The sequence below is a fragment of the Anser anser genome, assembly GCF_964211835.1.
Source record: "Anser anser genome assembly, chromosome: 2".
NCBI classification, from domain to species: domain Eukaryota; kingdom Metazoa; phylum Chordata; class Aves; order Anseriformes; family Anatidae; genus Anser; species Anser anser.
In genome coordinates this window covers 23,995,317-24,022,363 of record NC_139721.1, presented here as the reverse complement: position 1 = coordinate 24,022,363, position 27,047 = coordinate 23,995,317, and the positions used below count along the sequence as shown (strand labels likewise).

General features: G+C 42.4%; 2 protein-coding genes across 6 annotated transcripts in view; one reads left to right on the top strand and one right to left on the bottom strand.

The window, feature by feature from the left end:
- Window positions 1–306: 306 nt before the first annotated feature.
- MTERF3 (mitochondrial transcription termination factor 3) lies at window positions 307–15,895 on the bottom strand. Of its 2 annotated transcripts, none has more exons than XM_083823357.1 (8): window positions 15,743–15,895; window positions 15,256–15,604; window positions 12,946–13,098; window positions 11,789–11,978; window positions 5,931–6,078; window positions 4,607–4,678; window positions 1,838–1,999; window positions 307–561 (listed from the first exon to the last, which is right to left on the bottom strand). In XM_083823357.1, exons 2-8 carry the CDS (start codon window positions 15,581–15,583, stop codon window positions 367–369), a joined length of 1,248 nt encoding a protein of 415 aa, XP_083679483.1. In that variant the 5' UTR covers window positions 15,584–15,604; window positions 15,743–15,895; the 3' UTR covers window positions 307–366. The 2 variants fall into 2 exon arrangements, with proteins under 2 accessions (XP_083679483.1, XP_083679484.1); XM_083823358.1 differs by having other exon boundaries at window positions 15,775–15,888.
- Window positions 15,896–16,072: 177 nt separating this feature from the next.
- The window catches only part of PTDSS1 (phosphatidylserine synthase 1), a 29,342-nt gene continuing 18,367 nt past the window's right edge, over window positions 16,073–27,047 (top strand). For 2 of the 4 annotated variants that reach the window (XM_083823354.1, XM_083823353.1), the window contains exons 1-4: window positions 16,073–16,397; window positions 21,020–21,111; window positions 22,583–22,627; window positions 24,788–24,912. In XM_083823354.1, the coding sequence (XP_083679480.1) occupies window positions 16,219–16,397; window positions 21,020–21,111; window positions 22,583–22,627; window positions 24,788–24,912 (441 nt within the window). In that variant the 5' untranslated portion in view covers window positions 16,073–16,218. Of the gene's footprint in view, window positions 16,398–16,960; window positions 17,048–21,019; window positions 21,112–22,582; window positions 22,628–24,787; window positions 24,913–27,047 lie in introns of all 4 variants that reach the window. The other 2 variants (XM_083823356.1, XM_083823355.1) reach the window with 2 other exon arrangements.

Below are 27,047 nucleotides of genomic sequence, written 5' to 3'. Positions count from 1 at the left end.
GGAAAAAAAATTAAGTCCCTAGCCATTTTTTCCATCTCCCAAGCTTCTGAAGTTATTGAAAGAAAAAAAAAAAATCACCTTAATTTACTTTTGTTAGCATGCTCCATCATTCATACTGAATTAAAAGTTAGCAATTAATTACAAGGATCACATCAATAGCAATCAACATATACTTACCTAATCCTTTTGAAATATACTTTTTAATTCACTGTAAAGTTACTGTACGCCTTTACATCCTACTAGTGTTTCATAAATAATGACTTCTTAAACAAATAATTAAACAAGTTTGAGACCATAAAAGGGAGCATTTTTAAAAAAATGTTTATTTTACAACTTTATTCTATTCCTTTCTACATGTGTTAATAATTAAATAGTTTTTAAGAATTTTTCAAAGTCCTGTATAGAGGCTTTGGCAATCTCTGTACAAAACACCTCATCCGGCAAGGATACTAGCTGGTCCAGAGAGATGTAGCTGGGTTTTGCTGGGTCATACTGGGCTCTTCCCAAAAATATAAGGAACATGTGTCTCTCTTTGATACGTAATAGCTTCGAGTTGAAAACCTAAGAAAGAAAAAAAGGGGAGAATGTTTTAGGTAGCCTAAATTTCAGATTCTGATGAATCTAAAAAACAAAAACATTTTTTAGACAAAATGGGGATCTAGCAAGAAAATATTCTACATCTTCTCCCCTCATTTATGTCAACCATCAGTTAGGTTGTATTTAAACACAAAAATGACAGGCTCCGCTGCCCTAGTCATGTCCTGAAACTCACCGGTTTTGAAGATGGCAAGGAACAACAGAAAGACTGACGACACCAACAACACAGAGTGGAGGAAACTAACCACTTACTCTTCCAGAAAGAGAACAAAAATAATGAGGTGAAGCATCACAAAGCCACAATAAGACAACTGAGAAGGAAGTGAACAGGACTTGTGATCACTTACAGGTCAAGGAGGACAAAAGTGAGACATGGATTGGAGTTATAGAAAGCATTGGTGCTAAGATACGTTAGATACCAAGATAAATAACCAAAATCCAGACGAGGAGTCATATTTCCCCATACAAGTTTGGCTTTTTAGCCAGTTAAATAAGAATCAGTTAGCATTAGACTTGCTTTAGGAAAATTGTTGTTGCAGTTTGGAAGTAGCAATTTATTTTTTGCCTTGTTCCTTTTTTTTCCCCCTTGTAAGAAGTTAGAGTAACTGCCTGTCAGCGCTTGATGAAGTGAGAAATACTTTGAACTTTTAGTTTGTGAGGAAATAACTGTAATGAGAAGATGGAACAAAAATCATCAAGAAATTCATTTATTTTCACTGTTTATTGCTGCAGCAGAAGGAAGGTCAATCTGACTGCATAAAGGATAAAACTTCCTTTGCCTTTAAACTGTATTTTCAGATCTTGGGATGTACAAAATTTAATTTTTAATTAAGCAAATATGAAATAAATGGTTATATGTTTATCCTGCTTACTGAGCAGATCCTCTGCATAATCTGTCTTCTTTCGTGTCTCATACACGCAGAAGATTTCAGGACAAGGAATCCCTAAGCTGGTAGTAATTCTCTTTTATGAATCCAAAAGAGACGGGCATGATTAGTTCTGTCAAAAACTTAAAATTGACCAGACTCGGGGCTGGAAGGGCACATACACAAGGGAGAGAAAAAAGGCACTTTTATACTTGAATACTCAACAGTTGCTGACTTGCTAATAAAAGTCTTCCCAATTAGAGTAAAAGCCACATATAAATTGAATAATTGTGTCCTGCATACAGCGAGCCTCCACTTTCACCAAACTAGTGAAACAGTTATGCACACAATTTATCCCCATATTAACAGCTCACCTGAGGAAAGCGAGTAAGCATGTGGTGGGGAATGCCCATTATGTTGTGCAGGTAGTCAAATGTCTGTCGGAGTCTCTTTCTACTTGCAGTTAAAATCTTGGGGGTTTTATATGCTATCTGTTGAATTTCATTACGTTGAAAACCGAACTCAATTTGACAAACCTGAAAGAGAACAGAATTTGATTTTCAGAAGTCAGCTACAGCAAACAGCTTATTTTAACATGCCACTGAAATAAACTCATGCAAAATTCTTCTACCCTTTGTCACACGGCAATATGAATGCAAGCCATATCATCATCTTCCAGTTCTCTGAAGTCAGAGTTTAATGCAGGATGGTAAACAGTTTAAAGTGCAATTTGCTTATGGAGTACTCCTGAAGTTAAGATGGCTTCTGTGAATGCTATCTATTTTTCAGTTTGTCCAAGATACGAACAAAAAAGCTTGTGTCTCAGTACGCATGGCAGTTACAAGCGTAAAAATTCTCCCCAGAGAATCCTTCCTAAGTTGAACCTGAAAGAGTTGTGTGGAACATGCAGTGTATTCAGTTTATTTTACAGTTGGTTCATGTCTAAAGTAAGATGTCTTTTTCAAAGACCGCCTTGACTTCAATTATGGTTTCCCAAAAGGAAAAACAAAACAGATTTTTTCAATAAAATCATGAGAACTCCTCCCAACACGCAGGATGGCAAGCAGTTCACTGAGTTGTTGAGAAAGGAATCCAGCATAGAAGAGTGTCTGGTAATTCAACCATTTCTTCTATCCTCCAGTGACATTTACAAGGAGCTTGTTTTCTGTCATGAACTGGGTGTGCTTGCCAGGCAACATAGCCAGACTTTCAAATCCAGCTCAGGTACTTCTTCACAGCTGGCACAAAGATGGTGCTTTTGTGTGTCCAGTTTGATGTGCCAAGACAGCTCTTTTCCAGGACTGCCTGGCAAACGCAGAGGGAAGGGCATGAAACTGGGTTTTGAAGATACTGTAGGATTTCCAGGTCCTTACACGCAATTGTTTCTAGAGATGACTTTAATCGGGTCTTTCGACTCCTGATTCTTCCTTATCTGCTTTATAAATATTTGTGCATCACAAGGAATACTAATCAACTAAGACAGCATTCAAGTATGAAGAGATGTGTTTGCACTGTTGTGGTGCTTTCCACAGATTTGAGTTAGCAGGGGTAGCTCACTGCAGTAAGAAGTATGACTGCAAGTAAAACTTGTTAAGTCACTGAGACATACAGCTGGCCCCACTGCAGTTAACTGTGGCAAGTCTCTTCACCTTTTCTTTCCTACTCCGTGAAACGTTTTCCTCGACATAAATAGTGAGCTCAAGTGTAATTTGCTTTGATTGCACTCAGATAATACATTTAATACTCAGTAACTCTCTACATCATGTATGTTAATATCCTTACTGTGCAAGTCCTGGCAGTGATCAACATACTCTACATGATTCCCACAACAGACGGTGGTAATGCAAACTTTCCAGCTTTACCCTCTCAATGAATCTCTAATTGTGCTTGAAGAGACCTTTGGAGGATAGAATAATCTATCCTTGAGCCTGCTTAGTCCATGATCAGTATCTTCTGAAAGCCAACACAAGTCGCAACCGTTATTTCCAAATAGCAGCCCACTCAGTGAGGGGTAGCACCAAATCACTCCTGAAGCGGCGTTACAGGGTTATGCTTTGAGAATGCTGCTTGCTCACCGCCACTTTAAATCACACAGGTCTGACTTCAGATTCTGAGTCAGAAACATCCAACCTCCTGAAAAGCTGGAGCTTCTAATCATCCGTAGATTCCAATATCAAGGACCTAAAATTCCTTCTCCTCTCTTCATACGTTAAAAATAAGGATGCTACACTTCACATTTCCTTGCAGATAGACAAGATAGTCACATAGAACAGCGAGTCTCAAAAAACGCATTCATTATAATATACTGAATCCCCAGCCTGTGGAAACAATGTTCATTAAAAAGAAAGCAGTATTAATTGGAACAGGCTGTTACTTTCCAGTCTCCTCCCTTACCACACACACACATTTCAGATTGCAAGATTCCCAGTGCTTAATGGTTTCAGAGCAGTCAGTCTGTGTGAAAATTATATATTTTAATTCATAGTTATGCATTATAGGGTAATGGGATTTCTCAAATTGTTAGACTACATCATGCTGTTTGGCCTAGCTGGCTTTACAGCACAATAATTAAACCAATACACAGTTACATTTTCAAAGGGGAAAGGAGTCCCTGTGGGTTTGAAGTTATTTACCCAACAGTTGTTAATAACGACCATCTGCTATCAGACAATAGGTGTCAAATGCACATTTTGGCAGACTAGCTACCTGCCAAGAGGAAAATAATCAAACGCACATTTCTTGCTCCTAAATCCTCATGAACAATTCAAGTTAGCAAAAAAACATAGTAATTAAGGGGGAAAAAAAAGGAGAGAGCAAGCCCTATTTTTCACTCATTGTAAAAAAATGGGTAACAATTTGTGTCATCAGATAGCAAAATCTGGCAGGAAGGGACCCAGATGAAGTTTCTAACCTACATCAGAATAGAAGACAGAATAAGACATTGTTCCACGTATGCTGTACACTGGCAAACCGTAGAGGAAAAGAAGTGGTCTGACAAAATCCTCAGTTATTTTCCATCTTCACTAAAATTATTTCATGGAATTCTTTCTGTACAGGATTCTTCTCCAGAGAATTTTACCTTCTGTCAACTCTTAGTCTATGCAGGTACTCAATATATTTTTAACTTCTACTAACAAGCTTACCTGAAGATTCTCTTTTACAGGCTCTAATTTGCCAGTCAGTAGCCTCGGCAGACGAATTACCAGATCCTTTGTCTGCAATTAGGGAAAACACACAAGGAAAGATTACCATGAGAGCATGGTGCAAATATATCCGTGAAAGAAAAATACAGATTTTTTTTTTTTGCAATTGGAAGAGCGATGCACTTTCACTTGCATTTCATTTTCTCTCTAGCCCAAAGCTGAGTTTGCATGAAACAGCTATGTATTAAGATGCAAAAAGTTACTCAAACATCATGTTAATTTGGAGAACAAAAAATACCATAGCCACTATAAAACCGACGGGGAGAGGGAGTAAAAACATTCCCCCAAATAGAAATCATGCTGGAAAGCCCTCTCTCAGTACTTGAGTTGTTTCTTCCCATCTCTTTAAAGAGAAGTAAACAAAACACTACCTGCTAGAGGCTATAAAAGGATTTTTCAAATGTAGTGCTTTATTTGTCTACCTTGGGATCTAGTAACACCATAACATTATGGCAACACAAGAAATTACTCCACATCCCCTGAGCCATGGGACTACTTGTAATCCACCCTGAGTACAAGGCAGTGACTAAACCCTTTTCCAGAGACATCTCTTACCTCAAGCCTGGAAAGGCCAAGAACAGGCACTGTGACAGCTATGACTCTTCAACTAATAGAAGCCAACAGAAGAACGCACGATTCCCCTTGAAAATTGACATTTATTGCAATCACCAGCTACTGCAGGAAATAACTCACATTGCCCACTCACATTCTAAGCAGCTCCAGCTACTAGCTCTTCTGACTATCCCAAAGCATGGTGCTAGATACCTGCTAAGCATGTTACCCTGTGGTAGCACTCTGAGAAACAAAGACTACTCTTGGTGAACTAGCACATAACTTGGCATTTAGTTTGATATTGTATTTGCAGATTAGACTATTTTTCACTGACAAGTTAAGTGTTACAGTATCTTGAAGAGATGGAGAGCGCCAATTAATCTGCTTCAAGTTAAAAAGCTGCTTGCACCAAAGGATTCAGTCCTGTGAACTACTGCAAATAATAAAACTGGGTACACACATGCTTCTTTGTCAATATTCTGCAGCCGATCGTCTTCAAGAACTGTACTTCAGGATATTTTGAATGTCAGATGTCCTATTACATCTATAGAAGGTTAAAATCATGTTATACCTTCCTGTAATCTTGTGTTACGTTGGTAACGTCAGCAGGGCTTGTGGTAACCTCCCAGCACTGCCATGTAAGCATTCATGTTCTGAGACTTTACAGATGTCATTGACAAGGTACCTAAAGACTTCAGAGTATAGTTTTTACCTTTTTTACACTGAGGCCAAGTTCATTTTTGAAGAAACCCAGTCTGTTATCCAATCTTTCCACTGAAAACAACAGCAAATATGGAGCTCTTGAGACCATCTGAGCAATTTCTGCGTTACCAAATTTTTTTGATTTTAGGTAAGCCACTCTAGAAAGAGAACAAAAACAAAATAAAATCGAGTGATGAAAATTTTATTGCCTCCATTTATTCAGTACTTGCTTAAATTCCTCAGTGATATCTTATAAACGGACAGATGTTCTAGCATTAACATGCAACTCTGCCAAAAATAATTAGGGGGAAATCTGCAGTTATCATAAAAGCAAAATACCATCCCTTCCAATTAATTAGAAGTAAAATAAACCTCAGAGCAGAATGTCAATACCGAAGACAGATTTTAATTCCTTCCAGCTGTACTTAAGCAGATAACTATGTTAACCTACATTTAACTACCAGCCTGTCTCCTAGATTGCAAACACATTAATAGATCATCATAGGGTATGGACAAGAAGATATACACAGCCTCTTGCTATTTTAATCAATTCCATTTCTACTGCTGAAAGAACAGAGTACTATACCTCATACATCCCTGTTTTGCCAATAGCACTGGAGGAGAAATATCATACAACAATGCCATCTGTAGGGACATTGTCCAAAGAGACATTTCTAAATCAGCTGAAGTTACTTTGGTTACCATAGGTCCCTACTTTCAGTCGCTGGTCCAAGCATTTAGTCACAAAACATCTGGTTGTCAGAAAGGTGAAGGGGCTGACTAAAGTTTTTATGTTTAACAGATCTTTGTTTCTTTCCAACTCAAAACTTTTTCCAATTTCTATTGAATTCAGTGAAAGTGAAATCCTACTTCAAGTACTACTTACAATAGATTATTACCATAGCTCCCAGGGAAAAAAAAAAAAAAAAAGAATGGGAGGGAAAATACAGCATACAAAAGAGACATGATTAACCCATTTGCCACCATCTACAAAAAACATACTGGTATCTGAAGAGGTTCCCTTTGGTTACAGATGATCAGAAACTTAAGTAACTTGTTGTCAGATAAACTTTGGGCATACAAGAACTGATTTCATCTGACTAATTAACATATTGCATAGACTGCAGAACATTCTGCAGAAATAGATACTCAGCAAAAGATGCTTGGTCTTATAGTGGGGAAAAAAAGCTGTGTTTAATTATGTCTTGTGCAGAGAAAGAAGTAAAATACCTTCTAGTACCTTCTAGCCACTACAACCTCCCTCTCTTTCCACAAACCCTCAGAAATGAAATAACTGTAAATGAAAAAATCTCTTCAGAGAAGATGTAAGAACATCTAGAGAACCAATTCCCAACTGAGCAGATATCCCAACACAGAAGGTAGCAACCTAGTCTTCAGACAACGCCGATGGAACTGGCTACAGAAACCTGAGAGACAAGGACATCAGGAGGGGGAAGAAATGCAGAATAAAATAAATAATTGTCCCTTCAAAATTTATCCCATTATGTTTTGAATGCTGCAGTTTGGCTATGCTGTACTTCTTCCATTCCATTTTTCAAGGACACAACTGCCAAGCATCCTAGAAACAGAGCTAAATGAACAGATTAAAAATAATTAAAAAAATAATCTTTTGTTTGTCCTGACTCCCCTCCTTTTTTATCCTGGGAACCAGTCATTAAGATTCATACTTGAAGCACTTTTCTCCAACCTGGAAAGGCAAGAAGATTCGAAGAGAGACAGCAAGATCGTAATCAGCTGACTCCAGGAGATGGTATATCAGAGAAGAACAGTCATTCAATCTGACCATGGCTTGAGATAACTCTGTGAGCACTGGCACCAAGGTCAGCCCTCGTTCTCCTACAGCAGTCAGCAGTTGTGTGTAGCATGTTAGCAGTTTTAAGTCATCATTAACAACACCATAAAAACAAAGCATCTGGTGCAGCTGCAGTACAGACACTGATTTGCAACTGTCAGAATTGTTATGAGTTACGGAATGTTTTGACTTTTACAGTGTTTATCTGAAGTCAAATGCCAAATCTATTGAAATTTGTGTTTTGTTTCCTGGCAACACGGAATCCACAGCAATAAAACATTCCAGAGTGATGTAACCAATACCGTGTCCATCTGCAGTGAAGCGTTTATGCGAAGGTGATACTCAGCTTTCAAAGACAGCTATCTGAGCCACATTCACCCTCTGCAGCACGCTTAGCTTAGAGATTACATTAAACCATTCATCAATGCCAAAGCAGGATAAACTTACTGAAAAATCAAGCCGTTGAATAAGAACAAATTGGATTGTACTGTTCAGCCCCCATTTCACTAACTAAATAGTGACACAGGACAGTCACTGAAAAACAAATCTGACTTCACAGGTGAGTTAGAATGCTTGTCAGAGAAAGAAAATACATTCTTCAGGAGAGTACAGGCAACTCTGACGATCTCAACTCAAGACTACTGCTGAAAAATGAACTAGTTTCTTTCTGGATTCTGTTTCTGAAAGTCCACTTACTGAACAAAAGGATGGAACAGAGGTCAAAAGAAGGAAAAGCCAGGTCTGTGTTAGACCTGAGTCTGCTAGTATACCTGTTTCCAAAAAGCTGTATTTTCAGATTTCTGTCTTGGACAGCTACTACATGCAAAATCTAAGTAGGAAGCCTTTCTTTTCTGGATTTTCTAAATACCAAGATATTTTGAGTTCATTACAAAGCACACATGCACACACAAGTTGTTCTGCAAAAGAACTGAATTAATGCAATGCCTAACGTAATTTTGAGAATACGTGCCCATTCTCCTGCATTTTTTTCTATAGTCAACACACCCAACGAAAGTATGGACCAGAAGAATGAATTAATTTCATTTCAGAATCTGTTATTAAAAAGATACACAACAAGCAAACACAGCTGAGTAAATAAAGCTAGGATATATGTAACTACAAGAGAAACCAGTAAAGTACACTCCTGTAGTCTAGAGCTGGTACCTTGAGTATCTCATATCTTAACGTTATCCCACCTGCCAGAATCTAGAAAGAAACAGTAAAGCAAAGGAATAAAGAGAAACTGTTTGTCGCCATAAACCAAAAAGGGAAAAGACTGGAACACAGTTACAAGCTACCACATTGGCCCTGTAGCAGGAACATTTGCACAAAAACATCTGCTCAAAACCTACACTCAATTATTTCAGATAAATAAAGAATTAAGAAGGACATTTTTGGGGAAAAACAGATTATTACAATGCATTATTTTAAATATCTTGAATATTTTAAGTTCAGGATATTTAACTTTAGGGAGGATTTTGTTTAAAAGTGAAGGGTTTTCTGCCACAGATACAAACTTTATCTTGGAAGTTCTGGAAATAATCCTCCAAAGTTAACAGCCCAAAAATACTGAGGACACGCTTCTGTGAATGTGTATTCAGTCACAACCATAAGACCAGCAACAGCACAGGTATCTCAGCCACTGCAGTATGAAGCCCAGCACCCCAGCTTAAGCTCATTGCACAGTTGAAATCTGCACAAAAGCAGCCAAGGTGCACATGTATGTGGCAAAACCCAATGGTTGATTTTGGACACAAGAATGAACAGCTGCTGTAAGTAACATTTTAGACCCTGCCACACACACAGCTCCTCAATAATTGTGTTTTACCCACTGTTATCCCTTCAACTCAGCTACAGTTTTATAAAGCTACTTAAAAACCAAACAAAACAGTATTATCCCATTATATCTTTAGAACTGCTCAGACAAATAATTGTTAATGAAATAATGGCCACTGAAGAGGATGTTCCACTGTTGGCAGAGAACAAGCAATACTACTAAGCAGCTTGATTCAGACAACGCTAAAACCAGTGAAATTAACAGTCAGACTTCAGTTAACAACTGACATGTATCCCAACTTTCTAAATCATGCTGCTGGAAAAAAGGAGTATACGAATATGTCTATCTTATTTCTTCACTGCTTTCAGTCAAGTAGCTGTTATATTCAGAATGCAACATGTTCTGAAGTTAAGTGTTCGCCAGACAGACAGACTGTATGAAGTACAGTCTGCAGTGCACAGGATCTAGATTTGAGACATAGGACTAGGAGGAGGTGATGCAGAAAACAAAAGTTTGACAGTAAATGGAGAAAACAGCTTGTTTCCCTTACAGTCTCTGAATAAAGATCCATGAACGCAATGACTTTTCTTAAGAAAGTAAGCCATTCCACCTCTAGGGGTTTTGGTAAACACATGCATACACAAAGAAGCTTTAAAAAATAAACAAAAATCACATCAGCAACAACAACAAAAAAAACAACTCCAAAAGGCAGTTAACTAAATAAGCTTTGGTCTAAGACATGAGATCTTACACAGAGACTGGCATTCATCCTCATGCACATACAAGCTTGAATGACACCACGGGACAGTCTAGTGCAATACAAGTCGGAACACACAAACAATGAAAATTGGTTCATGGTAGTCTTGTGCTCAGTTTGGGCTGGACAACAAGAAAAAACTCACTAAAACACTGTGCTGCTATTAAAATTAAGCACAGAAAATATCTGCTCTGCTTCTTTTACTGCAGAATCCACAAGATAAAATTACATATATCATATAGAATATGGTTTTGAAATATGATTGATAGAAGACAAAATCCATGACCAGTCATCAGTATCTCCACATCTGCAGATGACTACATGCACAATCAACATCTGACAAAAACAATACGAAAAAAGAGGTTTACATTGTTCTCCAACTTAATGGAAGCCTCAGGGAGCGTAATTTTGGAATCTAATCTGACATGGGTAAAGCGAGCGGCTTAGGATGGCAAGCTGCTTCTTCTGTGGCAGAGACAGGAACAGACATTTTAGCCTGAGCAGCCGATCTTTGCACCAGTGCTGGACAGGTAAGTAGGACATCAGGAACTGCTGCAGGGTGAGCACAGGCACGTACGCACATGGGTAGCATGAGAATTGCACCTGACGAGCAGCAGTGATTGCTTGCACCTCCAGACACGGCAGACACAAGGAACCTCGTTCTGCAGAAACCCTTTCTTTCTGTGCACCAGCAGAAGCTGCTGCCAGCCACGTCTTGGCCAAACTCTCCTCCCTGCTCTTAACCCACAGATGTTAAGGCTCCTGATGGAAGGACTAAAAGAGGTGTATACCTTGATACACAGCAAAGAATTGGTCAACTCAGCTATCCTACTCCCTCATTCCCACTGTTCCCGCTATACCTTACCCGCAGCTGATGCTATCCAACCTCTCCTGACAGCTTCCCACCTACTAGAGCAATCCTCACTCTTCCAAACTTTTAACTGTCCTGCCATTGCAAGCCAGCCTGCCACACAATTCACTTAACCAATGGTAAGCAACAACTGCATGGAGAGAGGTGGCTGAACAGCCCCACACCCAAGCGTTGAGCCCATTCAAGTACTTGGCCTAATGCAGTCCCAAGCACATACTTACAGATGGATAAATCAAGGCACGAAATCTTAGATAACACGTATGCAAGGGGCAGTCTCCTTGGTGAGTCAGTTCCAAGCTGCTACCAAAAGAGATGGTCTTATTCTGTTTCCCCTCCTTTCTGAAATACGCTTCTCCTCATCCTTTGCATGGAAACTAGCAGCACACAGCCACACATCTCACAAGTCTGACTGAAAACTTAAATGATAAGTTTTGGTAATGGTCAGTTTTCAGCTGGATCAGGGGGTTGACTCAACTTGTAACACCGCTACCACATTAATGCTGACTGATGACAAAGGAACACGGAGCCAAGGGATTAACTGAGGAAGTAAGCAGCAGCAGCAACGGGCGTTCAGACAAGCTTAAGACAACTCCGAAACTACATCTTCAAGGCCAGGGGCTTAACATCCTGTTGCTACTTAAAAGGCATACCTGGTTTCGAGAGCTTCCAGATCTTCACCTAGGATGTACGGATTTTTGGTCAGGAACAGTCCCAGCTGATTGTCTTCTACACCCACGTCCTTAAGAAACAGGAGTATTTTTTTTATATCTTTCTCAAAGTCCAAGGTCAGTAAGAGCTGACCTGCCTTTTGACGTTTCTCCACTTGGGATAAGTCAACTCCTACAACAAATAAAATGAGATACTGTTCTAATTAAACACAGACCTCATTCCCTATAAATGTTTCAGAAAGGCATGCTGATGTTTCTAGGACTTCTTTTTTTTCCCCTCACTTATTTAGTATACTTTGATTGCTTAACACAGTAAGGTCATGGTACCTCCTACATGATGGAAATATTCCAGATAAAACAAGCAGATTGGTTTCAGACTTTTGCTAAGATTATTTTCTGAAGGATGACATCTCCAATGAATCCTGCACGTGAGGAATCAAACACACCAGTATGTGCCACATGCAGTGACCTACTCTTGTCGCACGGAAGCGTCTGTACAAGGAATTCCTAACTCCATTATACCTGGGACAATTTTGCAATGAATGATTCACACAACTATTTCTTACTGCACAGTGCCAGATCTCCCCATCACATTCATTTGTTTCACCAGCCTTTCTGGTATTCCTCGTGCTTTTGGGAAGCGAGGAAGAAGCCAGCAGCCTTGGACTCAGCTATCTTTCTTGCACAGTCCAAATGCTTTCTGATGAAAACTCCCACCCCCTCATTCTTTCCTATTCAGTCTACTGTGCCCCATTTTTACAGTTCTGCATAGCAATCACTCTCCTTCCTTCCTGGGAGGGAGAGCTGCAGTATCTTTCGCAGCAAATTAAAACATCCTTATCCAGCCCAAATTAAAAGACCAACCAACTTGCACAAAGCGCTCCCTACCTCCAGAAGTTCTGGGAGATATGCCAAGGGACTAGAGCTAGGCAGCCTTGTCTTTAACTAATACAGCATTCAGTAAGTCATACAGCCTTTTCTTTTTCCATTCACCCTGCACAGCATTCTGCTGCCTGTAGCAATAGTCACCGTTCCTATAGCTTGAAATTTTCAAATTTACAAAGCCACCACTAAGATCAAAGCACAAATTACGGGAACTCCAAAGCTCAGGGAAACCACACAAACAAAATCACACATACCTAGCTGGACAAGCTTCGTTAGGGTTTCTGAGTGATCAACATAATCTCGGAGCGTGGAAGACTGAAGGGGAAGAAGTGGATCAGCAAGGATCTGTACGGCTTCTTCCTCAGAAATCTCCTCCAAAGCAGATGAAGGCGGAACATCATCCCAGTCTAGGAAATAAATACAGAACAAAGTGCATTTTGTGAATGACAAAGCCGTTCCCCTCAAACGCTATGCAGATCTTTGAATCCATTTCAAAATGCAAAAACACTTTGCAAGAGATGAAGAGCCAAACTATTGCTGTGTGAAAGCACATGAAAACAGGCTTTGCTCCCAGTTTTTGCTTCTGTAACACTGCCTTGCCACTGCCCATCAAGTCTTGCTCACATGGCCAAATCCGAGCTTAACCCCCAGGTAGCCTGCCTTCGGTCTCCCAGCTTGATCACTGCACACAACAGGTCACACCACCTTCTTGAAAATTCTTCTTTCATGTCTCCACAGATTTAATCTTGCCTGATTACCTCCAAACCAAAGCTAACGTGAAGATTTTTCATAGCCCGATAAGTGCACTACCTGGCTCCTCTTCCAAATCCAGTGCTTGAGCTGCAGTTGTTTCTAACCTTCAAGGCGTTTCACAGACAACTCCAACTGAGCCGTGATGTCTTACCCATTACAAGATGGCTGCTGACTGCCAGCAGCTCTGACAGCCAAAGAAACAGAGCTCTGCCTGCTCATTAAGGTTTCCAAGTAAGCATCATTACATTTGCTTCCACTTAAGTGTGTTCAAAGTCACAGAACTCCGTGGGTTTTTTTGGAAAAAATTTCTCTAAACTCATTTATTTTTCCTCTGATAGAAGCTCACAGAAGACAGATCAAGATTGCTGTTTTGCAGGCTGACCGCTAGCATTCACCTCAATTGTCAAGCTGATCACCCGTACTAATTACAAACTCCTCAGGATGGCAATTTTCTGTGTCCTGTTCCTTAGCATGATGACTTCCTAGAAACTAAGGTGACACTCTTGCGTGTTAAAAACACAAAGCTACACCTGAACAAGAAGAGGTTCCAAAGCCAGCAGGAAGATTCTGATGTTCTAGGAAAAGTTGTATAGACTAGCTCAATTATTGTAGCTCTTACCACTTCTTTTTCTCAAAGCCTCATAAACAGAAGCACAGTGGAACATTTTTAGCAACGTTAACAGTTTAAACAGTAATAACAGCTCTCTATGAATTTGTATGGATATGAAGCATTTTCCTTCAGAACCAAACCCATACACACCAAGGTCCATTCTGGTAGCACTTTTTTGCTACTTTTTTTTTGGTTAGACATGCATTTTTTGGCCACTCCAAGTTCTTTGAACCTCCTATCAGAAAACAGGCCTCAAATGATAAAAAATAGAAAAAAAACAACAAACAATTATGCTTCTTCCATTATGCGCTGCCAACTAGGCAAATTGCTCCACGCATACCAGTAAGTCTGCCTGTGGATAAAAATCTGGCACGTAGATCAACTGTGTCGCAGGTGTGGACACATACAAGCTGGCTGACCTGTCAGCTTTGGTGCACCACTGTTTCCAGAACCAGCTGCAAAAACACACAGACCTCAGCTGCTGCTCTGAGCCACCCCAAAAATAAGCTCTGTAGGATCCAAGCTGGCTGGACTTAAAGCTGAGTCTGAACATACAGGACTGCTTAGTAACTCCAGATCAGGTTTCCTCAACATACATACAAAAACCATTTTTCGGAGGGTGGGATACGTTATCCTCCCTCAGATGTAAGTATCTGAGTAAGGATAAAGAAATGCCACTCCGAAAACATTTACTGGAGGAAGGTGAGGCTATTTTGTCAGGTCAACAACACTAAGGAGACCTTGCATCTATCTGCTTTCCCTCAGCAGACGGTTTGACAAAGCATTTCTCATCGTGACAGTTCTTAAGGAGGCTTCACACTCTGCTGCCTCCTGTTGCCCATTCCTAACCATCCTGGAACACCCCTCAGGCGTATGGCATTGATGTGTGAGCTGCTTCGGGAGTGGCCTCCCTGACACCTGCTCAGCTACGACAAGTAGTTATGAGAAGCTCCTCAGCTGGCTGCTCTAGACTGAGGTTTCTACCCAGCATGCTGTATTTTTATATTAGCTTAAACGTACTCTTTATAGACTAGAGCTATCACAGGAATTCTGCATTAGCTATGGGGCTAAAACCAAGTGAAAGTCACGAAATTCAGGTAAATATTTTAATTAAACTGGACAACAAAAAAAGAGAGCCAATAGCAATACAAGAAACATGACTTGAAGATTAAGAAGAAAGGGTATCCTCAAGGCCTCTTACCTTCACACAGTATTTCTGTGTTCAGGTCAGGGATTGTTTCTGGTTTCGCTTGTTCCTGTTTTACTGGTAACAACAAATTACTTTCAGGAGAAGATGAGGATCCATCCTCGGCACTGGCAGGCTTCGAACAGTTCTCTACAGATACACGTCTGTACGTCTGCAATCCCCACGGAAGAAAGCTGTGTCTAGAAGCCAGCAAAACCAGAGGGGCAGCCCCCTGACATGCCTGCACCGCCTTGCTGGAGCTCCTCAGCCTCTGCAGCTCGGCAGCACAGGCTGCTTTCAGCCAGCAGCAGCAGCGGGAGGCTGGCCGAGCCCACAGCGCCATCCTCCACCTCAGCGAGGCATCCTGCGGGGAGAGAAAGGCCAGAAGGAGGAGTAAGGACGGCGCTGCCCTCACCTCACCCAGCGGGCAGGCAGCGGAGCGCTAATTACCCCCACACGGAGCCTACCGCCCCCCGGGCAGCCATTTTAGAGCTCCACACACCCAACAAACTCCACCAGCGGAGGGCTGACCACCTCCACAGCCACCGGGGAACAGCCACCGAGCCCGGCGGGGGGACGAGAGCAACCGTTGGGGACCGTTAACGGCCGTTAGGGACCACTAACGGTCGTCCGGCCGCGCCGCCGCCTCAGCTGCCCCTCTCAGCGCCCTCCTCCCCACACGGCCGCGTGCTCCCGACGAAACCATTCCGGCGCAGGCAGAGGGGTGTCCGGGCGCGGAGGGGCCGTCCCATAGTCCGTAAAAGAGGGGAGGAATGGCTCCGTCCCCCCCTATTTCTCCCGTTTCGTCTCGCCCTCCCCCGGCCGCGGTGGCCCCGCCCGTGGGGGGCGGCGGGCGCGGCGCTGCTCCCTCAGCGCCTCAGCGGGAGGCGGCGGCGGGGCCCGGCCCGGGCCGGCCCGGCCGAAGGCGAAGCCTTGGGGTGAGGGAAAAGGAGGGGAGGGGGGGAAAAAGGTCCCGAAATGGCGTCGTGCGTGGGCAGCCGGACCCTGAGCAAGGACGACGTGAACTACCGGCTGCATTTCCGCATGATCAACGAGCAGCAGGTGGAGGACATCACGCTGGAGTTCTTCTACCGGCCGCACACCATCACCCTGCTCAGCTTCACCATCCTCAGCCTCATGGCCTTCGCCTTCACCAGGTCAGCGGCCCCGGGGGGGGGCTCTGGGGTGAAGGGGAGGGGGCTGGGGTCCCTATGCGGTCCCTATAGGGTTGTGGGGGGTCTCTGTGGGGTCCCTATAGGGTTCTGAGGGTTCTCTGTGGGGTCCCGGGGAGTCTCTATGGGGTCCCTATAGGGTTCTGGCAGGTCTCTATGGGGCTGCTATAGGGTCCCTAAGAGGTTCTGGGGGGGGTCTCTATGGGATTCCCACGGGGTTCTGGACTGCACGGCCCCCCTCAGGCCCAAAGGGGTGGAAGACCCCCTTCAGAGAAGCACCCCTCTCTTCTGTGGTGTTTTCAGACTTGGGTGGTCATCTCGCTAAAAATGAGCGTGTGGCTCTAGCAGCGCCCAAAAATGGCTCTTTGCTAGGTTATCATGGAGCTCGGCATTGATATCACACCGGCAGGTAGTTTACCAAGGGTTCACGGACAGCACTGGCTGTTCTGTGTCATCGTTTTCATGCAGCGTGTTTTATCTGGGGCCCGTCGCCCGTTGGTGTAGGCCCCGGTACTGATAAGTGTAGCCACATCCTTTCCCTACCACAGGAACAGACTTCACCACCGCAGTCGTGCATGGAAATAAAGCTGAGGACAGGCACGCGTATCTTCAGGAGCCTTATCTGTAAGCAAAAGGTATAGTAGGACAGGCTGCGGGGTACCTCGCAGTGTTGTTCCAGGTAGTCCATATCTTTTATTGCCTCCTACTGAATGGGACTGTGAAGACAATGTTAGCATCCTCCTCTAGGTTCAGTTTCTCGTGCAGTTTCTGGGCAAATAGGGATTCCGGAGAGGTTCTGGCTGAGCTAGTGCATCAGGTTTTGGATTCATTTACGCTTTAGTGATGTTGTGTGTATGCAATTGCAGGTTCCAGTGGCCTTGTTCGTTATACTCTGCTTTTGACAGAAGAACATCCTTACTTATTCCTAGGCCTGAGATACAATTCAGCGTGTAATTTTCAGTATCTGAGGGATTCCTTTTTAATAGTTAAATCAGAAATGTTTCTTTGTGTCGGTACAATATTTAATCAGGAAGCCTTGCTATAAGTGCTCCTCTTGCCTCATATTCCAGTCTGATAACTTGTCCTGCTGTCGGGCTAATTTAGGTCAAATTGACGACGTATTGGGGAATTCTCATCCAGACATCATTCTGAGGGACTAATGGAATTGATTGCTCACCTTTGGGAGAAGAAAAGGCTCCTGCCTTTAATTCTTCCAAGCAGAGGATGAGTCAGGCAGCAGGTTCAGGACTATGCACTCTTCTCGGCCCAAAGAATATTCCTTGAATTCTCAGGTGGTTTTTTTTTTTTCTGAAGAGGATTGCTAGCTTTTCTTCCCATTCGTCTTGCTAGCTTTCTAACTCGCTTCGGTTTCATGTTCTTTCCCCTTTCTCTTTCTCTGCTCAGCCTCACTTCCTGTGTTTAAGTACCTATTGACTTCTCTTTAACACTTCACTGTTACTCCTCTCGTCAGGTTGTGGAGTTACTATTTTTTGGTGTTTTTTTTTTTTCCTTTCCCTTTTCTGCTATTTCCAGCCATCACAGGAATTCCCTAAATCTGGGTGATACCAGAGTGCTGCCTCTGTTGCCTTATTTGGGACATTGCTCAAACCATACGTTCTGCCTGAAAAGCCGAGGGGGAAGGGAATAGCTCCCCATGTGCTTCCAGTGTGTGCTCCCAGCTCTGGGCTTTCTGCTCCCATCAGCTTCTTGCACGAGCCTCCAGTGGCTGTGTTCATATTTCTTCCTCCCGTGCTCAGTAAGGTGTGACAAACGATTCCTCTTCCTTGCTTCCCCTACGCTGTCAGATGTTCCTTAGCACTCCTGATCAATTTATAAAGCAGGGGATTTTTTCCATGATACATTCATATTGATGTTCAGCAAAATGTTTTTTCAGGAACTTCAGCATAGGCAGAGGAAATCTGGCTTCCCTTAAAGTCTCTCTTGCCTCTTCTGTAATTGTTCAGTGCCAGAAATACACGAGGGTTCACATGAACTTACAAAATGCTTTTCCCTCGGATATACCAAGCCTCCCTTGGGATCGCTGGGAGCAGATGACACCGCCTTTGAGCTGGCAGATGAGGGTGAGACAGGACTTCAGGTAGCAGTAATGTTCACGGAGCAGTAATCAGAATCCAGAGGAAGAAACGTGAGTGTTTTTAGCTTCTCCATTTTAAAGTGTGGGGTAGTGGGCATTCTGTTTTTAAAGCACATCCTTCTGGTGCCTCTGACAATGGCTGCAGCTGCCGAGGTTGTTTCCTGCTGAACGAGCCAGATGCAGGCTCCTCTGCTTCGAGGCCGCACCCCGGAGCAGAGGCATGAAGTGGCTCTCGCTTTCCCTGCCCCTTTCCTCCCTGGGGGAGAGGGATGTGGCCCTTTCCCAGCCCCGAGGCAACCTGCAGGAGGGCAGGTGGCTGCTGGAGGGGATGTTTGTGGAGCACAGCAGCATTTATGGAAGATTTCTTTTCCCCTACACTCTAAATTTAGCGTCCTTGCTATTTTTACCCAAGTTCAGTGTCCTCAATTCTTCTCATTGTGATTTAATACCTACTTAATGTTTTTGCAAGATACTAGTGGAATGCCGTGCCCTGGAACAGGGAGAAGATCAGGAGAGAAGAAAAGATTATGAAGTTATGAGGTGCTTTGTTTTTTATTATTTCTTCAAAAAGCCCCAGACTTGAAAAACGCATTTGTGAAGTGGGTTTAAACCGAGAGAATTTTCTTCCGTCCTCCCACACGAGTGTTAGAAATCTCATTTGTGCTGCATGAACGCCGATATTTCCAAGTCAGCATCAAAGTTCCTGAGGCTAAGCGAGGAGATGATTTAGCACATTTTCCTGATAGCAGCTTGTTGTGATCGCGTCTTTCCTCCACCGGTTATTTTGCCTCCCTGTTTCCTTCGGTGTCCTCAGACTAACTCTTCTGGGCAAGCGTTATAATTCTTATCTTAACTAGCACGCCGCAGCAGGTCTCTTGCTGCTGCCTGTCTTTACCTGCTTCTGGCAAGAAGGTCGGTTATCTATCCCTTCTGAGAGGCACCTCCAAACAAACCAGCCAGAAATGCTTCTGCCACTCGCGTGGAATGAGGAGCAGTTGAGCCCTGCCTGGCCACGCTGAGTTGTGTGGCGATGTGACTTCAGTAATGTCTTCAAAATAAAGAAATCCCCCCCCCCCAGTTGGTGGCACCAGCGACAGCCTGTGGTATTTGCGTGCATTAAAGCAGGAATATGGCTTTGGCTGAGCCCTCAGGGCCTGAGGCTCTGTCTGGGAAGGGCTGTGGATGAGACGAGCTCTGGGGGTTGCCAAGGGAGCCAGAGTTAAGTCCTGGGGCTGGCGTGAAGTGTCAGCCTGTGCAGCGTGGCTGCTGGAAAATGACTGGTAAGTCCGGAGTCAGCTGGTTTAAGGAAAATGCTGTAGGGAGTCCCCAAGGCTTTATGGCTGCAGCAAATATATCTACTGTGGAGCACATTTGTGCTGTCACAGATTATTACTGAACCATCCAGAAAAGTGACAAATGCTCTGCCAGAAAGAGCTGTAGTCCCTCTAAAGTTGTCTGGGACTTTTTTTGTGTCTTGGGTTGGGAATAAATAAAGGAATTTATTTAAATCGATAAACTGATCACAAGTGCATTAAAATTACCCAGATTGAGAAACTTTGAGCAGTAGTAGCTGATACATTGTGAAATAGTAGTTGTGCTTATTACTGTAGTTTGAAGCTTTTCTAATTTCATTGCTGAAGTCTCCTAGAAGCTGACTGCTGGTGAGAAGGCTTGGGTGTTGTCTTTGTTAATGTTGCTGCTGTATTCTTTAAATTCTACCTGCAGGCAAAAGAAGAACTCGGTCAGGTGTGTCTTGAATTCTTAGATCTTTATTCTGGTCATAATATGACAGTAGCACAAATAGTACCTCATACGTTATTCAGAACTTGGGCTTAGTAGATCACAAAGCAGGTTAATGTTTTCTTTTAGGTTTGGCTGTGCCTCTGTTATACAAAGTTTCCAAGCTGTGTGAGGCGAGATGCTTTTCTGTGGGTTACCCCCAACCCCAGCAGAGGGGGGTCTGTGTCAAGGGTACGCAATCCTGGGACAGTAAAATATTAAAGGCTGATTGGAATAACACTTTTCCCTGACCCTGCTCTCGCGTCAGGCATTTGGCATTGGGAACAGGCCAAGGGAAGTTAAGGGGATTGCAGGGTCAACCAAAACAGCAGAAGGGAAGCTGGGAATTGCGGCCAGGCTTCCAGAGTCTTGGTCTTGGTCACCATTTGCAGTGTAAAAGTACTTTTGATGATTTTTCTGTGGAAAATTAAGACAGTAGGATTTTTTTCACGTTGCTTTAAATTTAGTTACTGTTAGAAGTCACTGCAGAAGCAATGCTCCTGGCTTGCAGGTGTGGATTGTGTTTAACCACCTTGTAAGAAAGGATAGCCAGAAGTGCAGAGTGAAAATCATTCGCTGCAATTACTGTCTCGTCTTGGTACATAACCATCATGCTTATTTCTTCTTATTATTTCCATTTAATCTTTTATTTAAGTAAGTACATCTTCAGAGCCTTTCAACTTCATCTTCAAAATAATACTTTAACACTTTGATGTTCTCTCTCTCTCTTCAGGGATGATTCTGTCCCAGAGGAAAACATTTGGAGGGGTATCCTCTCGGTGATTTTCTTCTTTCTAATCATCAGTGTTCTAGCCTTTCCCAATGGTGAGTAAGGTCCATACATCACTTTTTGCAGCGTGTGAATTTGCCTTTATTGCCACTACATTTATTTTGATTAAAGTGCCACTTTTAAATGTAATTTTTCTCTACTCTTCTGAATTCCCTTATGTTAAGGGACAGTATAAAAATGGGTTGCAGTCGCGCTGAGTGGAGATAACAGTGAAGTGCCAGTTATTTATAGCTTGTCTGTACCTAACAAGGAAGTTGGGTTTTCAAAATCAGCGTCCATATTTGCAGGTGCAGAGCTGCAGCTCAGACTACAAAGTAATGATGCTGCCAGATCCTTCAGTAATGTTTCAAAACACGCTACCTCCGTGTGTTTTAACAGAAGTGTAATTCTGCAGTAATTCTGAGACGTACTGCGTAAATCACCTGGTGGTGGTTAGGAACCCTCTACATCACATTACAGTGTAAAACCACAGTTGCTCAGTAGAGATTTAAGTCAGACAAAGATTTTGGAAATCGTATGGGGAGCAGAAAGTCCAAAAGGGGTAAAATCTGTGGGTGACACTTAGTTCTGCAGAGGAAATGCTGTCCTTCCTGGTTTTATTTATTTTAAATTTTTGCTCGTTGCTGTCAGCAAGAGCATAATTCTTGGGTCAACTCCAACCAGTCTTAGGATCGGCAGTGTTCAGAAATAAATGAACGGTGATTGTGCTCATGGCATGCTCCTGGGATGTATCTTTCTAATGTTTGAGCATTATTAATTGATGGCTTTCACAAAACGCTCCCTGAAAAACCAAGTGTCAGAGAAAAATGAACTCCATGCTTACAACTGTGAAAGAGCAATCCACAGCTTGCACTGAAAAAAATAATTAGCTGTATCTTGCTCCCTAACTGTATGTTTCATGTTTAGATGTTTCCTACTTTTTCCAGGCTCATCTTTTCTGCATTTTGCATTAACTCAGGTGTTTTTAATCTGATAAAGTCAGGTTAATCACTGGCTTTAAAGTAAATAATAGTGACACTGGTGAAGAGCATGGGTATTTTAGATGCTATTAGATGTAGGATACTTAGTATGGAAGTTTTAGGAGGCCTGTTTGCTAACACTTCATGGTCATCTGAAGGCTGAGCACCATGTTTCTTTGCTAGCGTGCAAAAAGAGTGTGTTTGACTTCACTGAGAGCAAGCCGTGAGTTAGCTGTGGTCTAGAAAGCAGAGCAAGAGATTCTCAGCTGAGATATGGTATATGCTAAGCAATGGTGTACTGCTGTTTTGGGAACAGGTCCCATTAAAATAATTGAATGTTATGTTTATGTCCTGCTAATTGGCAGTCTCCCTCCCCTCTCAAATCTGCTGCTACATTTTTTTTTTTTAATATACAGGCAGGAGCCCCAGAGTTTCGGGTATGTTATACAGCTTGACAGAGAATGATCCGTGCTTATGTCAAACTTCGGATGAGAAATGCCGTTCTTACTGACTGTTTTCTAACAGGCTTTTTGTTTACCCTCCACAGGACCTTTTACACGCCCCCACCCTGCAATATGGCGAATGGTTTTTGGTAAGTTTTAAGTTGTGTTTCTGACTCAGTGCTTCGGCAGGACCAACCATTTTTCTTTTCCGATGAATGGATTTGTCATGAAACATAATTTGTGTGTCAAACTTCTGTGAATAACTCTTCCATCCCACTTCTGAGCTGTTGCTTATAATCTGTTCTTAATTATGTTTGGGAACATCGTTGGAGTTTCTCTGTGGTGGGATGGTGTAAATTAAATCATCAGAAAAGGAGCATTCCCTCTGATTCTCTGTTTTAATCCTGTTTTGTCCATATGCTTCCTAATTCCTTCCTCCCTCTACTGCCATCTCTTCCCAACTCAAAAAGTTTTTTTCATAGCTGCTATATGAACTAGCTTACTTCTAACTAAATCCAGTTCAGTAGAGTAATTATTTATCTGCAAAACATGCTATTTTTTCTTAAATAGCAGAATTGCGTAGTTGAATATGCATTTATTAATATTCCTAATATGTATTTTTTCAATTTCTTCAGCAAAATTACTGTAAATATTAATTCTATTCATAGTTGGGGAAATAATTCCATTAACTACAGAAGTTACTGAGTGAAATCCCGTTCCTTAAACATCTGAATTACGTGGCAGGAACATAAACGTTTTAAAAATAACTTAGAGTTCACAGAGCACAGCCTAAATGTTAAGCATATTTACAAAGAATTAGGCAGATTTGATTTAAAAGCTGGTCCCTTTCTTTTTAACGGGACTATGAATGTCCCTCTCTCCTGCCACTTCATAGAGCTAAAAATAAGTAGCTTCCCAAAGTAGCTGATTACTCATCTGTTGACATTGGGAGGATACTGCTGATTAGATAGTACTGGTTAAAGAATCCTGCTCCTTTTGGAGCTGGGGAAACACAGGTCCTACCGCTTGCTTCCGATCACAGCAAATGTAAATTAAAAGAGCTTTCCCAGTCGGAGCTTGACCCCCTGTATTTCTGGGGAAAAACTGCAAGGAAAAATAAGTGACATTTTCCCCTCTGTAATCCTGCTTCCTTTTGGCATGACTTACGTAGGCATGCTAGAGGTCTCAGGTCTGTGCAGTCGATGAAAGGCAGGAATGGCACATCTTCAGCAGTTCAGGACGCACCCCCACCCACAGGCTGCACTTATTTTAGCAGTTTGGCATCTGTTCACCTGATGCATTTTAGGGATACACTGCAGAAGACAGTATAGACTCCCTGTACATGTGTGTGCACTTGAATGGAACTTTTCTAGCACATCCTGGGGGTTAATAACGCTTCAGTTCTTCTTTTCATAATTGCTATAGTTTGTTTTGGATGGCAGATACTAAGTTTATTCATGTTAATTTTTCTACCCTCCATGACATCACTGCAGGACACAAGTAAGTTTGAGCACTAGACTGTAGCGTTGGTGTGTTTATGTGCCTCTTCCAAATGTGGCCTTAGATATCTGTGAACTTGTGAGTAATGCAAAGATACGCCCCCAAAAGCAGCTTCATCTATCTACAGATCTACACCTAGGACCCTTCTTAACTTCATACAAGTTTTGATTATTTTTTTTATAAAATCCATACTCTGACGTTGGGAGGAGAGAGGAGGTAGTCTCAAACGCAATGGTGTTTCTTAATTTATAATGGTATGAAAGCATATCATCATCTTTATCTTCAAAAGCTTCAAACAGCAAACTTTCCAACTCGCAGAAGTAACTCAAGCATGCCAGTCCTCCAGTTTATATTTGTAACCACTCTTTGTTGTCAGATTAGTAAATTGATCTTGGTGCTGAAATCTGCATTTAGGCTTGGAGACTAGGATTAATGAGACCAACAATACTTAAAGTAAGGCAAAAAGCCAATCCAGTACTGTGATCGTAATACGTCTCTTACTACAGAGCTTCCTGATCTCAGACTTGTGTCACTCATGCCCAAACTGTCTAGACTGATTCTTTTTTGACTGGGTTGACAGAGCTGAGCGTATATCGTATCACAAGAAGCAGGAGATAATACAAAAGACGGAGTGCTCAAGGATTACTACCTGCCTTGTTTCTTAAGCTTCTTTGCTTGTAGCCACTGTATGTAGAAAACTTAATTGTGCAAAGTGGGCATGTACTGAGTAACAGTTTGAAAGCTTTTTGGACCTTCTGTGTCCAGAATTTTTTTTGTGAATACGATTCTAAAGCGGAGTCTTTTTGCAGGTCTCAGTGTGCTCTATTTTCTGTTCCTGGTGTTCGTGCTCTTCCTTAACTTTGAGCAGGTAAAAGCAGTGATGTATTGGCTGGATCCTAATCTTCGGTACGCCACAAGGGAAGCAGATATTATGGTATGTATCCTCGGCACCTTATTGGACATTTTGGCTACTTTAGGTATGTTTCGCATGAACGGGAAGGGATAAATCTGAATTTACTGGCATGTGCAATGCAAGGTTGTGCCTGTACTTGATAGAGTCAATGAGCCTTTTGTGTCAAGTGCTATTTAGTGACATTGAAATCAGTTGGTGTGAAAAACAGTCTTCTGGGAGAGCAGATTCAAGAAGGGGGGAGAAAAAAAAAAAGCAAAATTTGGCTGCACAACAACAACTGGGAGACAGGAGTGAGAAGCAGCCCTGCAGACCCCAAGGCCACTGCAGAAGGAGGGCAGGAGGTGCTCTGGGCACAGAGCAGAAGGTCTCCGGTGGCCTGTGGCGAGGCCCCTGGTGGGACGTTTTGCAGGACATGCAGTGGTGGTGGTGAGGCACGGGCAGCCTGCTGTTAGGGTGCCGGGAGGACACGTTCCTAAATGGAGCCTGAGCATGGGCGGTGGTGGTGTTGCTGAGCAACAAAAGGGAGCTGACACGAAGAGTCTGCTGGTAAGCCAGGCTCACCTGGCTCTCCTGTCATTTAAGCTAGAAATAAATTCAAGTCAGGGGAGGACTAGTATTACTGCTGGCACAGAACCACAGTACAGCAGATTTCCTGCCTGTAGCAGCAGCAGAAACTTCTTCTGAACTACTGATCCTGATAGCTGTCATTTAAAGAAAGTTGGAGTAAATTTTTGAATTGCAGTGATAATGGAGGCTGCAGTTTGGTCTCTTGTTCTGGCAAAGTTGCTTGAGTATAAAAGAAAGTTAAACGCGTGTCATTGTATGACTGGCAGAGCGGCAGCTGAAAAGATGATGTATGGGTTGGGGGGTCCTAGTAAAAATAAAAGCAAAAATGCTTTTTTCTCTTCTCGTATATATACCAGGTGAGAGTCCTGAAAAAGAAGTTTACTTTTAAAGTATAACCTTATTGTGTCCAGTCATCACAGAATTTCAGATGCCATGGCATAACTAGGAGCCTGTACCTTCCTTTGTATGTTGAGTGCTTCTTGTGCTTTTGCTCAAGAAGAGAAACACAATGGCTTTAAGACTTACTCGTGCATGTAGATCAAGGTACCAAAATGACTTCGATTCAGAGTTTGCTGAGATTTGAGCCGGGATGTTTTTCTTTATTTGTGTGTGGGGGAAGAGAAGCAGAAATGAGGACAGCAACTCGTGTGTGTGTGTGTGGATTTGTCCAACACCCTGCCAAGCTGTTCCCAGTTGTGCTTGGAATGCAGCTTATAAACCAGTTTCAGATCCCTTTGGGTACTTGCACTGAAGCTGCAGCTTTGCCATCCTTAGGACAGGTGAAACACCTTTTTCTGAATGATAACAGCACTGGCATCTGCAAAAAGCAGTATCACGCTTTCACGTCGGGGAGCACCGCCAACAGGGGATACTTAGAGTTCCATGGTGGGACCGATCTGCCTCTTGACAGGGAATGTGAGAGATGGGAGGAGTATTTGTGTGAAATTCTGCATTCTTGTCTTTATGGAGACTAGGATTTAATCATTTCTCTACCATCCCTTTTTCAACTTGATCACGGTTTATTTGTGCAGGGTTAGCAGTAGTTCTGGCCTGAGGGAGAAGCCTTTCTTAATTCAACAGCTCTGAGCAGTGCTGTGTTGTTACCTGCAGATGGCAATGTATATTTTAGGAGGGTTGGAGAGCAGAAGGTTTTGTATGTGTGCATTTCCAGTTGGGGGTAGTTCAGTTTGTGCCCAGTGACAGACAGACAACCCCTCAGATTCAGCCTCCTGGTAGAATCCTGATTTATTTATCTATTTCAAGCGGGCAGTGATTTCTAGCTCTTGCTGTACAACGTGGTCAGAGAACACATTTCCTTTGATATTGGTGACTGAAATATTAATTGATATTCTTAAGGAATCGACTGCTCATCTATAACAACTGTTGCCAGTTCACTTTGATTTATTTTTTCCCCCCTTCATCCATATGACCTTCTCAATACGAGTATGTCCTTGGAAACTGAGAAAAATAAAGCAATAAAGATATTCAAGTGAAGATTGAGATCAATATCTTGACATCACAAACTGGTGAGGATTAACTATTGATGAGCACTTCTGAACCCCAGACATCACGAAGGTGGGGAAAGGTGG

What these genes read in the sequence shown, in the direction of transcription:
- MTERF3 (XM_083823357.1), bottom strand. Translation starts at nt 15,583, where the DNA reads ATGGCGCTGTGGGCTCGGCCAGCCTCCCGCTGCTGCTGCTGGCTGAAA. An exon ending in CTGGAAGCTCTCGAAACCAG is followed by an intron (nt 6,079 to 11,788) that starts GTATGCCTTTTA and finishes TTCTCTTTCTAG; the next exon opens with AGTGGCTTACCTAAAATCAA. An exon ending in TTGGCCTCAGTGTAAAAAAG is followed by an intron (nt 4,679 to 5,930) that starts GTAAAAACTATA and finishes CCCTAATTGCAG; the next exon opens with ACAAAGGATCTGGTAATTCG.